This window comes from Mustela nivalis (assembly GCF_964662115.1).
Source record: "Mustela nivalis genome assembly, contig: HAP1_SCAFFOLD_2863, whole genome shotgun sequence".
In the NCBI taxonomy this organism is placed as follows: Eukaryota; Metazoa; Chordata; class Mammalia; order Carnivora; family Mustelidae; genus Mustela; species Mustela nivalis.
In genome coordinates this window covers 6,121-23,911 of record NW_028133802.1, presented here as the reverse complement: position 1 = coordinate 23,911, position 17,791 = coordinate 6,121, and the positions used below count along the sequence as shown (strand labels likewise).

The 17,791-nt window shown below is 44.7% G+C and overlaps 1 protein-coding gene across 2 annotated transcripts in view; it reads right to left on the bottom strand.

Annotated features, from left to right (window-relative positions):
• Positions 1-16,230, bottom strand: part of LOC309858605 (ubiquitin carboxyl-terminal hydrolase 4-like) — a 29,324-nt gene extending 13,094 nt beyond the window's left edge. Inside the window, exons 1-6 of one of the 2 annotated variants that reach the window (XM_082751312.1) lie at positions 16,065-16,230; positions 13,290-13,417; positions 8,620-8,750; positions 7,148-7,274; positions 5,934-6,079; positions 5,743-5,804 (exon numbers count right to left, since the gene is read on the bottom strand). In XM_082751312.1, the coding sequence (XP_082607438.1) occupies positions 5,743-5,804; positions 5,934-6,079; positions 7,148-7,274; positions 8,620-8,750; positions 13,290-13,417; positions 16,065-16,165 (695 nt within the window). In that variant the 5' untranslated portion in view covers positions 16,166-16,230. The remainder of the gene's footprint in view (positions 1-5,742; positions 5,805-5,933; positions 6,080-7,147; positions 7,275-8,619; positions 8,751-13,289; positions 13,418-16,064) is intronic. The other variant, XM_082751313.1, reaches the window with a different exon arrangement.
• Positions 16,231-17,791: the final 1,561 nt, after the last annotated feature.

The following is a 17,791-nucleotide window of genomic DNA, read 5'->3' as shown; positions in this document are numbered from 1 at the left end:
ATTTTACTTGTTTGGGTACTTTCTCTTTTATTTTTGATAAGTCTGGCCAGAGGTTCATCAATCTTATTAATTCTTTCAAAGAACAAGCTCCTAGTTTCATTGATCCGTCCTACTCTTCTTTTGGTTTCTATTTTGTTGATTTCTGCTCCAATCTTTATTCTCTTCTCCTCTGGGTTTAGGCTTTATTTGCTGTTCTTTCTCCAGCTCCCTTAGCTGTAAGTTTAGGATGTATACTTGACACCTTTCTTGTTTCTTTAGAAAGGCTTGTACTGCCATATACTTCTGTCTTAGGTCCACCTTTGCTGCATCCCAAAGGTTCTGAACAGTTGTGGTTTAATTTTCATTTGTTTCCATGAATTTTTTAAATTCTTCTTTAAATTTCCTGGCTGACCCATTCATCCTTTAGTAAGATGTTCTTAAACCTCCATGTATTGAGTTCTTTCCAAATTTCCTCTTGTGACTGAGTTCAAGTTTCAAAGCACTGTGGTCTGAAAAATACACAGGGAAAGATCCCAATCTTTTGGTACTGGTTGAGACCTGACTTGTGACCCAGTATGTGATCTATTCTGGAGAAAGTTCCATGTGCACATGAGAAGAATGTGTATTTTATCGCTTTAAGATGGAGTGCTTTGACTTTATCTATGAAGTTCATCTGATCCAGTGTGTCATTCAAAGCCCTTGTTTCTTTGTTGATCTTCTGCTTAGATGATCTTCTGCATAGAAGGAGGTGTTAAGAGTCCCCTACTATCAATGTATTTCTTTAATTTTGCTTTTAATTGGTTTATATAATTGACTGTTCCCATGTTAGGGGCATAAATACTCATAGTTATTAGATGATCTTGTTGGAGAGACCCTTTAATTACGATATAGTGGCCTTCCCCATCTCTTATTAGTCTTTGGTTTAAAATCTAGTTTGTCTGATATAAGTATTACTACCCAAGCTTTCTTTGATATCCATTAGTATGGTAAATGGTTTTCCACCCCCTCACTTTCAATCTAGAGGCATCTTTGGGTCAAAAATGAGTCTTCTGCAGATAGCATACTGATGGGTCTTGCTTTTTTATCCAATCTGATATCGTGTGCTTTTGATTCGGGGCACTTAGCCCATTTATATTCAGAGTAACTACTGAAGATAAGAATTTAGTGCCACTGTATTGCCTATAGTCACTATTTCTGTACACTGTTTCTGTTCCTTTCTGTTCTATGTTACTTCTGGACTCTTTCTTCACTTAAAAGATCCCCTTTAATATTTCTTGCAGGGCTCGTTCAATAATCACAAATTCCCTTAGTTTCTGTTTGTCCTGGAAGCTTTTTATCTCTCCCTTCTATTTTGAATGACAATATCACTAGATAAAATATTCTTGGATGAATTTTTTTCTCATTTAGCACCCTGAATATATCATGCCAGTACTTTCTGGCTTGCCAGGTCTCTGTGGATAGGTCTTCTGCCAATCTAATGTTTCTACCCTTGGAGGTTACGGACCTCTTGTCCTGAGCCGCTTTCAGAATTTTCTCTTTGTCTCTGAGATTTGAAAGCTTCACTATTATATGTCGAGGTGTAGACCTATTTTTATTGATTTTGAGAGGGGCTCTCTGTGCCTCCTGGACTTGAATGCCTGCTTCCTTCCCTACATGAGGGAAGTTCTCTGCTATAATTTGCTCCAATATACCTTCTTCCCCCCTTTCTCTTTCCTCTTCATCTGGGATCCCAATTATTCTAATATTGTGTTGCTTTATGATATCACTTATCTCAAATTCCTTCATGATCCAGTAGTTGTTTATCTCTCTTTTTCTCAGCTTCCTTATTCTCCATCATTTTGTCTTCTATATCACCAATTCTTTGTCTGCCCCATTTATCCTAGCAGTTACAGCCGCCATTTTTTATTGCACCCCAATAATAGCCTTTTTTATTTCAATTTGGTTAGATTTTAGTTTTTATTTCTCCAGAAAGGGATTCTCTAGAGTCTTTCATGCTTTTTATAAGCCCAGCTAATATCTTTATAATCGTTACTCTGAACTCTAGTTCCAACATCTTACTTATATCCATTCTGATTAGGTCCCTGTCAGTCAGTACCGCCTCTTGTTCTCTTTTTTGGGGTGAGTTTTTCCATCTTGTCATTCTGTGCAGAGAAGAATAGATGAACAAGAGAACAAAATACTAAAATGGCAATAACAGCCCCAGAGAAATATATACTAAACAAATCAGAAGAAACCCAAAATAAAAAATAAAAAAGTAAATAAATAAAATCTTTAAGATAAAGAGAATATAACCAGACAGGTAAACAGAACAGAACAATACACTGGATCCTGTGTGTATTTTGGTCTGTTAGACAACTAAATCCCAAAATTGTAAAGAAAGGAAAACTTACATATGTACAAAAACAAAATTAAACTTAAGCACATCAATATAAAATTAAATATAAGAATTAAATATAAGAAATATAGATAGAGGGCACCTGGGTGGCTCAGTGGGTTAAGCCGCTGCCTTCGGCTCAGGTCATGATCTCAGAGTCCTGGGATTGAGTCCCACATCGGGCTCTCTGCTCAGCAGGGAGCCTGCTTCCCTCTCTCTCTCTCTGCCTGCCTCTCTATCTACTTGTGATTTCTCTCTGTCAAATAAATAAATAAAATCTTAAAAAAAAAAAAAAAGAAATGTAGATAGAATATAACTGTAAGAATGAAAATGAAAAAGGACAAAAGAAAAAAACCAAAAACAACAAAAAAAGAAAAGAGCATAAACAGACCAGTGAATGGAACAGAGCAATATAATATATTCTGGGTGTATTTTGGTCTGTCTGTTTGAAGAAGCTACATCCCAAAACTATAAAGAAAGAAAAATTTACATATATACAAAAATGAAATAAAATACAATGAAAGGGGGCGCCTGGATGGCTCAGTGGGTTAAAGCCTCTGCCTTCGGCTCAGGTCATGATCTCAGGGTCCTGGGATCGAGCCCCGCATCAGGCTGTCTGCTCAGAAGGGAGCCTGTTTCCCCCTCTCTCTGCCTGCCTCTCCACCTACTTGTGATCTCTCTCTCTGTCAAATGAATAAATAAAATCTTTTTTAAAATAAATAAAATAAAATACAATGAAAGGATAGAATGTAACTAGAGATGAAAATTTAAGAAGACTTTTAAAAAGAGAGAATATTTTAAAAAGAGAGAGAGTATAATCAGACAGGAGAACAGAACAGAGCAATACACTAGAATCTGGGTGTATTTTGGTCTCTCTGTTACAAGAAACTGCATCCCAGAACTGTACAGAAAAACTTACATATATATAAAAATAAAATGAAATACAATGAAAGGATAGAATGTAACTGTAAAAATGAAAATTAAGATTGTTTTTTTTTTTAAAGATTTTTATTTATTTAGTTGAGAGAGAGCATGAGAAGTGAGAAGGTCAGAGGGAGAAGCAGACTCCCCATGGAGCTGGGAGCCTGATGCGGGACCCGATCCCGGGACTCCGGGACCGTGACCTGAGCCGAAGGCAGTTGCCCAACCAACTGAGCCACCCAGGTGCCCCGAAAATTAAGATTTTAAGAAAGAGTTAATAAAATAAGAAATTGGGTGAAAAGTAAAGAAAAAAATTAAAATTCAAAGACTAAACAATCAGAAAAATACCATGAATTCTATACACTATTCTTTCCTATCGCTGGACTTCTGGAGTTCTCTATGATGGGTAAAAACATGGTCTTAGCTTATTAGGATATTCTTGCTGATCTTCTGGGGGAAGGGCCTGCTGAGGTGATTCTCAAGTGTCTTTGCAGGGGCGGAGTTGCGTGCCCTTGACAAGGGGCCAAGCTAAGCAAGCAGCTCCAGATTGCTCTCTGTGGCTTCTGTTCCCTGAAGGCTTTCTGCGCAGCTTTAGAGGATGAGAATGAAAACAGCAGCCTCCCAATCTCTGGCCCTGGAACAGAGCCTGGGGACCCACTCCTCTGTGTGCCCTCACGAAAAAGCAGCCGATCACTCCTGTCTCCCAGGTCTCCAGCCACACTCCATGCTCACCCAGCTTGTGACCGAGCATTTCTATCTCAGGCACGTGACCCTGCTTCGAGTCTCCAGAAGGGGTGGGTCTTGCCGTGGTTCAGTGGAATGCTGGGCGCCTGCTTGGAGAACAGTTGCCCAACCATGCCACAGTCTGCAGTTTATGGCAAAACCAAGCTGATAGCCACTTGTGGGTTCAATGATAGCAGCTGGCTTCCCCACTACCATGCCTGGGAACTCTGCCACACTCAGGCACCCCTGATGTTTCTGTGACCCCAAGGATCCTGAGACCACACTGTCCCATCTAAGATTCTGCCCCTCTTTGCCACCTGAGTGCCTTTCAGGCAGGGACATCCCTTACCGGAGCTGACTTCTAAAAGTTCTGATTTTGCACTCAGCTGCTGTATCGGTTTCCTATGTTGACTGCTGCACTCCCCCCACCGCCGCAGTTTATCTTCCCATATACTGCCTCAGATTCACTTCTCCACACTTGCAGAAAGTGATCACTTCTCTATCTGTTTCATTTCAGCAATGCTTTTTTTAGATCTCTGGTTGAGTTCGCAGGTGTTCACAACGATCTAATTAACTATCTAGCTGAATTCCTAGGACCCGATGAAACCAAGGTCTCCTACTGTGCCATCTTGGAAAGTCGCCCAGTGAAGTCTTTCTCACATTATCATCACTTAGGCTCTGCTTCTGTCCTCTCATCTCCTGATTCTCCTATCTCCCCAGTTCACCCTGTGATTATACTGAGTCCATCCAGATAATCCAGGATAATCTCCCCATGTCAAGACCCTTAATCACATTTTAATCACCTTGCCATGGAACCTAACATATTCATAGGTTCTGCGGAACAGGACTTAGAAATGGAGAGGTGCATTATTCTGCCTACCACAGCTATATATCATCCTGTCAGGAACTGGTGACCAGGATCTCTAAAACTGGAGTCCATGGTTAGGCTTCAGGTTATCTGTAAAACCCTTGAGATTGTTGGCAAAATATATCTTCCGACATGTTTCTCAAGAGAGAGCCCCTAGCTTTCGTGATTCTCAAAAGAGCTATATATGAGCCCATTACTATCAAACAGTCACTGTCCAAGAACAGACTGAGGGAAGAGAGCAAAAACCAACACTATCCCCATAACTATCAGAACAAAGACAAAATCCTCCCCGGCCCTTGCACTATAAGAAAAAATCATCACCACTTCTGTCCTCTTCTCAGGACATGCACAATTCCACACCACACACAAACCTCTCCAGAGACAGAGGTGCCTGGGGTCCCAGTTTAAAGGCAGAATAATCCCCCCAGTACGCAAAAAGGGTAACAATAATAGGCCTGTGGGTAAAAAGTGGTGTGGGATCAAACTTTAAGTCATATAGGACCCCATGCCCGAGCCCTCTTCTTTTCCAGCCGAGCTTCTAACCACAGGTGGAGAAAATAACAGCCCTTGGCAAAAACAAAGCTGCCTCTTGGTATGCAGCATTCCCAGATCCGGGCCCCTTCTCTTCCTTCTCTCATTCTCAAGGAGAGGCGCACCACTGTGTTCACACACTCTGACAGCTTTCCTCAGACAGCTGCCCAAAATGCTGCTTAGCAAAGGCCAGTATCACAGACTCTGGATATGAAACTGAATATGAAATGGATCACTTCTTCCTCTGACCCCGAAAAAATTTTACTTAGCACAAGTAAACGCCTTAGAAAATAGTGTCTCTCTTACACCTGTGTGCCCAGCCATAAGAGAAAAAATGGTCACTTACTTTGACTGCAAGGTCTGCCTCGGCCATGTGCCATCTTCATTTTGGGGCTCAATTACTAGCACCTGAGTGAAAGGGGAAATCAAATAAGGAATATGCAAAAGACCTCACTGGTGACAAGCTCAGAACCAGAAGATATCTTGGCCACACACCCTGGCAGAGCAGCCAGCTGGGCATGGCCTGAGCCCTCCTACCTGACCCTGGTAGAGCCCAGCGTCCTGGACAGTGTTGTCTAGCTTGCTCAGCTGCTCATAGGTGTTGCTCATGTACTTGTTCCACAGCCGTGTTTCCCGCTCAGCAGGGATATTGAATAGCTTCCGCATCTCCTTCTCGATGGTTGCTAGAGATGGACAGAAGGATCACTCAGGACTGAAGATCACTCAGACGGACGGAAGGATCACTCACCTCACTCCAGATGCAAGGCTAGTAACAGCCGTAGCAAGCTAAAGCTCATCCTCCCTCCTGTTCGGACCGTCAGTCACAGGGTGCTTTGGAACGAAAGTTCCGACTGACCTCAGCCCCTTGATGATTAAGGCCAAATGTCTTCCATGGGCATCCTCCTGCACTCACACACTTAGAAACCTTCCCTATGCTTCTTCTTCTTCAATAGGTGGGTCCCATTTACAGCACACAAGCAACACAGAAAGGTGACAAAACCTTCCTCTGAAGTTAAGATAAATGTGGTTTCGAATACCAGCCCTGCCACTTTCTCACAGAGATTTTTTTAAAAAGATTTTATTTATTTATTTGACAAAGAGACACATCAAGAGAGGGAACACAAGCAGGGGTAGTGGGAAAGGGAGAAGCAGGCTTCCAGCTGAGCGGGGAGCCTGATGTGGGGCTCAATCCCAGGACCCTGGGATCATGACCTGAGCCAAAGGCAGATGCTTAACCAACTGAGCCATCCAGCACCCCCCCAGAGATTATCTTCTTTTTAAAAGATTTTATTTATTTATATGACAGACAGAGATCACAAGCAGGCAGAGAGGCAGGCAGAAACAGAGAGAGAGGAGGAAGCAGACTCCCCACTGAGCAGAGAGCCCATTGCGGGGCTCGACCCCAGGGCCGTGGGATCGTGATCTGAGCTGAAAGCAGAGGCTTTAACCCACTGAGCCACCCAGGCGCCCCCCACTCAGAGATTTTTTAATAAGTAAGTATAACCTCCCCGAATCTGCATTTCCTCATCTTTATCACAGTATCACGTATCATGGTCAGGGAGCATGTCTAAGAGTCTGTAAAACACGATTCCCAGGCCTAGCTCTCCACAAGAATCAGGTCAGGCTGGTAACCACAACCTGAGACTATGTGGGTAACAACTCTGGAGGGGGTGCCTGGCTTCACTCCCATCAGCCACAATGCTCCGCGCTCTCCGTCCCCGGAAATTCGGGACACCAGCTCAGCTACTCACCGATAGTGTCTGCCTTGCTGAAATGGCAACTCAGCACATTAGTGGGGTCACTATTCTCACAGAGCTTCAGTTCCAGCAAATAGACCTCCACCTTGCAGTGCTTGACGAAGAGGCCGTGCTCCACTACCTGCAAACAAGAGGCACAGGTGAAGCAGCAGCGGTTCCACACCGGGCAGTTTGGGAAACAATAGGTTTCATCAGTGGTAAGGGGCAGAATCCACACAATCATCACTTTCCCTAAGTGATCAGGGGATCAGGACAGATTTTTAAAGCCGCCAGCATCTGTCCAAGGGTTTCAAATCTTTCTTCCCTTCACAAGAAAGAGAACCAGCTAGCTGTAACAGTGCACAACAGGGAAGTCACTGTTCATCTCTCTAAGTCAGGATCGTGAGGTCTCCCTTGCAGGGTTTGTTGAATGAGAGGACTAGAGAATGTAGCTAAAACCCTCGGGCAGCAGAACACTCACCATATGGCAACACTGTGGGCATTAGGGGACATCTGCCAGACTGGCACACCTCCAGCTTTTTGATCCCTAACCCCTCTCAGGGGCCCAGGTTTCCAGATACAGAAAGAATGTAGTTCTGGCCTCAAACAATGACTGTTAGAAGCATGGCCTCAGGGGACGCCTGGGTGGCTCAGTTGGTTAAGCAGCTGCCTTCGGCTCAGGTCATGATCCCAGCGTCCTGGGATCGAGTCCCACATCGGGCTCCCTGCCTGCTTCTCCCTCTGTCTCTGCCTGTCACTCTGTCTGCCTGTGCTCGCTCTCGCTCCCTCTCTCTCTGACAAAAAAAAAAAAAAAAAAAAAAAAGAAGAAGCATGGCCTCAGGACTACAGATCTTTCCTACGCTGAGAAGGGGAACTATATACCAGGGAGCGTAAGAAATTTACCCAATGTCTACCTCTTAGCAGGCATGTGATTCCCCCTCTGGTAGGACAAGCAAACGACTATGGGAGTCTTCTACTAAGTCCCATCTACCAGTGGGGTGAAGAATCTGGATTTCTACCTCACAGCCTGCTTTCCCTCAGGAGGTTATGCTTCTCTGGTTTATAAACACCTGCTTTTTGAGATATTCAACAGTGTGGCCCAAGAGTCATAAGCACAGAGGAAAAAGCAGTCTCAGAAAGGTTATAAGATAAACAAGAAGCAGTACATTACTGTATGTCCACATGACCCCAAGTAAACTTTCTCTCATAGGGCCTTCCAGAAAGTGCTCTCATGGCACTGCTGGACACATCCCAAGCCATGGGCAGCTCTGATGTTTGGAGGCCACTCACTGTAACATCTCAGGTGAGCAGCCTCACTCACCACCACTCACGACCACAATTCCCTAAAGAGAACCAGAAAGAAGGCCTCAAACACCTCTATTCCACCACTTGGGCACATCCAGTAACCCAGAAAACCAACACCAGTCAGTGTCCCCAGGGAGCACTTGCAGACACTGACCAGCAGCTGTGACAACTTGTGTACTCACTTTTCTGACAATGGGCTGTTGGCCTTCTACACAGCCATACCAGTTTAGTAATTTATTCCAGGCCTCCGTTGGGACCAAAACATAGTCCAATTCATCAATTAAATGTTCCTTCAAGGTCTGACTCTCAGGATCTGAAAAAAGAAAACACCTCATAACTCACTGCTCTTCTCCCCAGAAATATTTGTTTTATAGGATTCTCATGTACTTTTCAGAAACAAAATTATTTATAGAACGGGTACAAAATTCCAAAATTCTGTCACTGGCCATAACACAGAGCAGAAGTGACAACTGTCTTCAGCCACGCCTTCATAGGAACATGTATTTCTTCTATAACGAAATGGAGTAGGGAGAATAAAAAACTCCAGTTTACATTTTCAATACGCTTCCAGATTCCACAATGAAAACTGTTAATTATGAACATTTTAACATAATATCCTATTTAGGGAAACTTCAGATTCCACAATGAAAACTGTTAATTATGAACATTTTAACATAATATCCTATTTAGGGAAACTTCATTGAGGTCAAATATCTTCTGAAAGATTTACTAAGAAAACAACAAACACATCATTGAAGTTAACTTTATTTTACCCAGAGTCATTCAGTATTCTTAGTTTTCCAAAGGCCAAGCTGAAACCCAGCTGGACAACCTCTTATGGAGGGGGGAATGTCTTTAACACCCTAACATGCTCAATGTGCACCTCACAACCCCCACAGGCAGGCAACATGACTAGGAGTGGATGTCCATGATCAGAAACGCACTCCCGCAGCTGAAGACCAAGGAACTGGATCAAGGGAAGAGTGATCACCTCCCACCAACGGAGCCTCCCTGTGCCCAGCAACACCTACTCCTGCCGTAATGGTTGCAGAAGTATCCAGAGTGGTGCAACTCATCTGTAACTCGAGGCATATGATGTTAAAAACCAAAACCGTAAACAGCATTCACAAAGTGACGGGGGCTTCCCATCACCCACATCCCCTGGTGCCCTCCACCAGTTTTTACCCAACCCATCAGCTCTTCTGCCTTTCCTTGCAGCAAGCCTCAGACCTCACCCACCTCTGCCGTTTTCATCTGGAGGGAGAACAGGAAAGGAATTAAATAGCAGCGGAGGACAGGAATACCAAGGTGAGATGGACGAACGGATAAACATGATGGGGTATATACCCACAGCGGAACACTATTCAGCCTTCAAATGGAAGGAAATTGCGACACACGATGCAATGATGAACCCCGAATATTATACTAAATAAAATAGGGGAGTCACAGAAAAACAAATACTGAACAATTCCACTTAAGGGAGGTGTTTAGAGTAGACAGATTCAGACACAGAAAGTAGAATGGTGGCTGCCAGGGGCTCGGAGGAAAGGAGACTGGGAGTCACAGTTAATGGGTAGGGGGTTGCAGTTCTGCATGGTCAAAATGTTCTGGAAATTGGTTGCGGAACAATGTGAATATACTTAATACTACTGAACTGCACACTTAAAAATGGTCAAGAGAATAAACTATTATGTGTATTTTACCATTAAAAAGGGGGGTGCGCCTGGGTGGCTCACTGGGTTAAAGCCTCTGCCTTTGGCTCAGGTCATGATCCCAGAGTCCTGGGATCAAGCCCCACATCGGGCTCTCTGTTCAGCAGGGAGCCTGCTTCCTCCTCTGATTCTCTGCCTACCTGTGATCTCTGTCTGTCAAATGAATAAATAAAATCTTTAAAAAAAAAAAAAGGGGGGAGGGCCCTGGATGGCTCAGTGGGATAAAGCCTCTGCCTTCAGCTGAGGTCATGATCTCAGGGTCATGGCATCAAGCCCCACATTGGGCTCTCTGCTCAACAAGGGAGTCTGCTTCTCCCTCTCTCTCTCTCTGCCTTCTTGTGATCTCTGTCAAATAAACAAAGAAAAAAAATCTCTAAATTTAAAAAAAAAAAAAAAAGGATGGATCCTCCTTATTGATGAGCCAATCACTTTTCACAGCCTGTCTGGCACGATTATTATTAACAGAGCAGGCCTTTTCTGCTGAGGAAGAGAAGGATGATCCACTGGTATCAGTCTGCTTGAGACAAAAGCTTCCCCCTGAAGCTGACACTTTTCTGACAGTTGATTTATAAATTAAACTTCTGAGTCATAAATTCAACTTTTCTCTGATTTATAAATTAAAAGTCATTGAAGTTATTTACTTCTTGGCTTTCTTGAGGATATATGCTTCTTCGTTTCTAACACTAAGCAGATCTGGCTACACACACTGTGCCAAGCAGCAGCCAAAAATCTCTAAATGTGGTAAAGGAACAACAGCTTTCAGCATCACCAACCCCAAGTACATCATTTCCACAGGCCATTTTCCCCTCTAAGGATCCATGATGATTTTTGCACACATCAAGCTTACACACTCAGTGCAAATGCAGGGAATATGACTGGAATTCCCAATGCAGTTCACGACTTTCACCTGAAACAGGACCAATCTAAAGGCATCATGCTCAAAATCACACAGAGGTTTGGGAATGAGGATTTAGTCTCTGCAAATTTCTTTCACAGAGGAGAATAAACGGGGAAAATGAGAGCACAGCTTGGCCGAAGCACAAGGATTTCATCTGATATACAGTAAAGGCAGCTGTGGGAAGCAGAAAAGGGGTGCTCTGCATACAACATAAGGAAGGACAGGCAAGACCCCATCCTTCCCACACTTCCAAGAGCCCTATCCAGCCACTTCCATGTCCTTAGGTGGAAGGTAGCTGGATTGGGACTGAGAGGTGACTGAGAGCCTGGGAACTAAGGGGGTGATTCACCAGAGACAGGTCATTCCTATACTGCCAATGTTCCAAGCAGGTTCTGAACAGAACGTACTTCTCACCTCCTAAGCACAAAGCAAATGTTTCAAGGAAAAGCCAGATGACATTAAATTGGGGGACGATGGAAGAAATGCTTTCCCTTAGCTGAAGGTCATCCAAATGATTTCACAAAGCTCCTCTAGCCCTTATCATTAGTATTCTTATAAGCACTAAGAAATCTTCTATTAAAAAAAAAAAGAAAAAAAAAAGAGAGGCACCTGGCTGGCTCAGTCAGTAAAGCATATAACCCCTGATCTCAGCGTCATGAGTTCGAGCCCCACAGTGGGGTTAGAGATTCCTTTAAAAGAGGGTGGGGGGGGTGCAGGGGGAGGAAAAGTGCAAACACGCTGTTGTGCTCTCTTACGCCAGCTTCATGGTGTGATGCCACCATCTGACCTACATCAAGAAACAAAGCAATGAATTATGATGTCACCTGACATCTCCTAAAACAAGTCTCACCTGACGCACTGCCCATTTTTAAAAACACCCAGGTAAATGTTAAGTACTTGGATCAAACCTCATACATGTCTGTCTTCCTACTGCTCTGATTTTGAACACAATCAACAAACAGATCACTCTCATTCTGCTTGCAAAAGAATCTGAAGCTAAGGGGCGCCTGGGTGGCTCAGTGGGTTAAGCCGCTGCCTTCATTTCAGGTCATGATCCCAGAGTTCTGGGATCGAGTCCCACATCGGGCTCTCTGCTCAGCAGGGAGCCTGCTTCCTCCTCTCTCTCTCTGCCTGCCTCTCTGCCTACATGTAATCTCTCTCTGTCAAATAAATAAATAAAATCTTTAAAAAAAAAAAAAAAGAATCTGAAGCTAAGCAGAACACAGCCTGGGAAAGGTCAATTGTCTTATCTATGCATCTACAGGTACAAGCCCAGCTCTGGTATGTCATGCATCATTTTTTCAATCACTTCTTCCAATGGGAGCTGACCATGATAATAACTCTACTTTCCACCTCTCCTCACACACTCCTATGACAATCATCATAGGAAAGCTAGATGGATGTAGACAGGTCTGCAAATTGTTCCACTGCAAAGGTAACACAGAAAATTCTGGTGCGCAAATTTCAGACTCCAGATGCAGTTTCAAAATGATAACCTATTTCTTTCCATTCCACATGCTAATCTAAAATCTGACAGCTCGGGGCGCCTGGGTGGCTCAGTGGATTGGGCCGCTGCCTTCGGCTCAGGTCATGATCTCGGTCTCCTGGGATCGAGCCCCGCATCGGGCTCTTTGCTCAGCGGGAGCCTGCTTCTCTCTCTCTCTCTGCCTGACTCTCTGCCTACTTGTGATTTCTCTCTCTGTCAAATAAATAAATAAAATCTTTTAAAAAAATAAATAAATAAAAAAATAAAATCTGACAGCTCTAAAAAAACTAATCCCCAGGGGCGCCTGGGTGACTCAGTGGGTTAAAGCCTCTGCCTTCGGCTCAGGTCATGATCCCGGGGTCCTGGGATCACGCACCGCATTGGGCTCTCTGCTCAGCGGGGAGCCTGCTTCCTCCTCTCTCTCTCTGCCTGCCTCTCTGCCTACTTGTGATTTCTGTCTGTCAAATAAATAAATAAAATCTTAAAAAAAAAAAAAAAAAAAAAAAAACCTAAGCCCCAAAAAGAAAAATACGAGAAGCATGCTCTTCTGTGAAGCAGGTAGTTTAGGGAAAAAGTAGTTTCATTCCTCCCAGAGGGTCTTACAAAGACTTCTGGTACAGATGCTAATCAAGGACACTTGTTTCTATCTATCACAACAGGAAAGTCAGATTCACAACATCCATGTTACTGATAAACATGACCTCAGGTCACTGCCTAGATGGGTATTTCAGTTAGAAAAGCAACAGGATACTATACCTGAAAAGAGTCCGGAATTATCTATTGGGCCAGGAAATAGATTGTGTTCACCCACATTGTACATATCCCAGCTGTCGAAACCCACATACTTCTTCCACTGCTTGAACCACCGGCTGTCAATAAGATACCTAGAGACAGATAAAAATTTACTATACCAGAAAAACTGAGGTTATAAGTTTTTGCAGTTGCTCCTTTAATTTTTTTAATGATCTTTTCACCCGGAGAACACACATTTCCCATTCAGAAACACATTTCAAGAAGAAGAGCCTGTCCCAGGAGAAGAGTCCATTAAGTGAAATGTTGAAAGAATGATTATAGGTGCCCCGCTGACTCAGTCAGTGGAGTGTGTGTACAACTCTTGATCTCGGGGTCAGGAGTTCAAGTCCCATGTTGGGCACAGAGCTTACTTAAAAATAAATATTTTTATTAAACAACAGGAGTCTGGGTAGCACAGTTGGTTGGGTGTCCAGCTCTTGATTTCAGCTCAGGTCATGATCTCATGGTCATGAGACCAAGCCCCATGTCAGGCTCCTCATTCAGCATGGAGTCCGCTTGAGATTTCCTCTCTCTCTCTCCTTCTGTTTCTCCCCCAACTCACCCATTCTTACCCTCTTTCTCTCTCAACAAATAAAATCTTTAAATTAAAAAAATAAAAAAGAAAGAAAGAAAGAACAAGGGGTGCCTGGGTGGCTCAGTTAACCATCTGACTCTTGGCCTCAGCTCAGGTCCCGACCTCAAGGTTGTGAGTTTAAGCCCAGTGCTGGGCTCTCCTCTGGCATGGAACCTACTTATTAAAAAAAACTAATAAGGGTCCTGGGATCCAGCCCCACATGGGGGAGGGGGGGGGTCTCTGCTCAGCAGGGGGCTTGCTCCCCCCTCCCCCTCTGCCTACTTGTGATCTCTTGCACGCTCTCTGTCAAATAAATTAAATAAATATATATATATATATATATATATATATATATATATATATATAATTTTTTATAAAAGGAATGAGTGAATAAAAGGAAATGACTGGCTTCAAAATGCTTATTTAAGTGAAGTCCTCCTATGGCTAAAACCTTGTTTGCCAATGAGCAAGTCATTAATTTCATAATGATCTTTATAGAGGTCCTTGTTCAGAACAGAAAGTTTGGTTATACTGCTCAACATGAAAAGCATTAAACTAATTCTCTCTCTGAAAATGGGATAATAACACCAAACAATTCAAGTTTTCTTTGAGTACCAAAGAAGACATTATAAAAAAATGAGTGCTAAAAAAAAAAAAAAAAGGTACACACACATATAATAGTGTCTAGGTATGGTTCTATACAAATATACAGCCTCTAGTTATTCCTGATCTGGTTACATTTTTAAAGTATCCCTATGAGAAAAATGAAAAAATAAAAGAATCACTATGCTGTTTTACAACTAAGAAGTAGTAAATCTCTCTGGGAGAAAAAAGCACATTTATATTGGTGAGTCCTTTAAGTATTTTTTTTTTAATATTTTATCTATCTATTCATTTGAGAGAGTGTGGGAGAGGCAGAATGAAAGAGCACAAGCAGGGGGAGAGGCACAGGAAGAGAGGAGAAGCAGTCTACCCGCTGAGCAGGGAGCCCCACTCGGGGCTCCATCCCAGGGCCCTGGGATCATCACCTGAGCTGAAGGCAGATGCTTAACCAACTGAGCCACCCAAGCACCCCAAGTCCTTTAAGTTTTTATAAAAAAATAAACCTCTGCAATCAGGCAGCTTCCCAGAGGACACAGGATCCATAAGTACATCCAAACCTTTAAAAGTCTCTTTTCCCTCCAAACCCCTTGAACAATATCCTCCAAACACTTTTAGTGTGTGACCTTAGTCTATCTCAAACTTCCTCTGGTTCCTCTGAATATTCTTCATTTATCACCCCTATGCAGGATAACTTCTGCTTGCCCTGCCTCTCACAGCTTGGCCAGCTGTACAGCCCTATCTGAATTCCTCCTAATCCCAATGTTTCCTTTCCCTGGTCAATTCCTCTATTACCTTAAGTGGCATTATCAACACCACCATCATTTCTTAAAAGATGGATGTTCAATCATATTCAAAGCAAAGCCAAGCCCTAGCTTTCTATTCTCACATGATAATATCGCCCGGGAACATCTTCACTAGTAAAAGTATTGTCCCTTCTACTAAACAGTTAAGAAACCTCACGTCTCAGACTTGCTTTTCTAAACTTTGTACTTTTAATCTTTTCATCTAGGCTCTAAGCTATCCTCTCCCGCTCCAAAATGCTACTGCCACAATTATTTTTGACATTTGCTACCAAAATAACCTGGAGTTCTCAAACATTTGTCCAACTTCTGACCTTGACATCTGTTCGGCAGTTTACAAGTTACAAAAGTATCTCTTCTCCTCAACCCATAAGGTGGGGGTGCCAAATATTGCTACCCTGGCTTTATCAGTAAGGCAAGGGGGTCTGGGAGGTGTGGTCGCCTTCGCTCAAGGTCACACAACGAATCCTCGAAGGCAAAGGGCTCTTCCCATCCAGAAGGTCCCCGTAAGCACTCCCCTTCTCCCCCTCCTGCAACCCTTGCCCCCACTGGGTCCGCCCTCTGGGGCTCCGAATGGGCCAAAACAACGCTCACACTTTCCCCTAGGAGATTCTCCTGAGAGGCAGGGTTCAGGATACCTCTCAGGGTCACTAACACCGCCCCCGCCCGGCCCCTACCCAAGCCGGAAAAGAGGGGTCCGGTCTGAGGGCCAGAGTCCCTGCCCCTGAGCCTGGGCAGTGGAAACGCGGGTCCGGTGCTCACCACTGCGCCCCTCGTTGGAGCGTGGTCCTCATCAAGGCCCCGAGCTCGGATTTCTGGGTCTCCGCATCCGGTCGCTCACGACAGCCTCCACCTTCCGCCATCTCGTCCGCGGCCCCGGCCCAGCCGGCCCGGACATCCGCCTCGCGCACGGCGTGCTGTGGGCCGCGCCCACGCACGCACGCAAGCACGCACGCGCGCGCGCGCCCTAGCCCCACCTAGCGCCGCGGCCTGGAACTCCCGCCCGTCCGTCTCGCATGCACCGCCCTTCTCCCACGGGTGCGCGACGGAGCCCGGAGAGGACCGGAAGAGGAGGTGGGCGCTGGCAATCTAGCCGCCCCTTCCTCCCGCCTTGCGGGCGGAGCCGCGAGGTGTTTGTTTTGCACCCCTTTCTCCGTCTAGCCCGGCCATCTCTCTTTTAAGCGCTTGACCACAGGCCCCTCGGCACTTCGGGCACCCCGTCCGGGCCCGCGGTGTTAGCCTGCTCTTAGATGAACCCAGGCCAGGTCCGAGAAGCCACGGAACTAGCTCTTCTTGCTTTGAGCTGGAGACCTTAGGCCAGTCGTTAGCCGCCCAAGCGTGGGATCGGGGTGCCTGCCCTGGAGGCCCTACAGGGATTTGGGGGACTGCTGGATGCACCACCGCCGTGAGACCGGGACCTGAAGATGTGATCTAGTCATTAACACTCCTCTCAAACAGTATAGACGCCAGAATCGTAGCCCACGACTGAATTCCCCAAACCCTCCACACTGAGCTAGCTACTTGCCTTGTCAGGGAGACATGCAGCCGCTGAGTGGCGATAGCAACAGGGGAAGGAGGTGCCCAAGGTGCTGCTTAATTTGTTGCAGCAACAATATGCATTGTCCTGAAACTGTGTTTTCCACTCGACCCTACATACAAAAAGCACAGCCCTCCTCATGGAGTGGGAAGTAAGCCCGGAGCAAGGAAGAGACCGGGCAGCTGGCTAGCAGCTGGGCTAGCAGTTCCTGCCCTCAAAAAGAAGTCACACACACACAAAAAAATTAAAAAATAAAATAAAATAAAAAAAAGTGGGGCGCCTGGGTGGCTCAGTGGGTTAAAGCCTCTGCCTTGGGCTCAGGTCATGATCTCAGGGTCCTGGGATCGAGCCCGGCATCGGCCTCTCTGCTCAGCGGGAAGCCTGCTTCTACCTCTCTCTCTGCCTGCCTCTCTGCCTACTTGTGATCTCTATCTGTCAAATGAATAAATAAAATATTTAAAAAAAAAAAAAAAAGAAGAAGAAGAAGTCACAGTGCGTGACTTCAAACAATCTAATGGGGGAAGAGATCCTTCACAAATAACCCCAGGGTCAAGCAGTGTGTAGTAGGTAAGTTCCATTAAAGAGTATGAACCAAAGACTGTAGACTCCTGAGCTTGTGAAAGGCAGACTTTGACTTGGTAGCATTTGAGCGTGGTTTTAAAAAAACAGAAATTGGGGCACCTGGGTGGCTCAGTGGGTTAAAGCCTCTGCCTTAGGCTCAGGTCATGATCCCAGGGTCTTGGGATCGAGCCCCACATCCGGCTTTCTGCTCAGCGGGGAGCCTGCTTCCTCCTCTCTCTCTGCCTGCCTCTGCCTGCCTTTGCCTACTTGTGATCTCTGTCAAATACATAAATAAAATCTTAAAGAAAGAAAGAAACAGAAATAAATGGTGGTGCATGCTACAGGAAGGGAAATTACAGGATCAGTTTCTGGAACAAGAAGGGCAGAATCA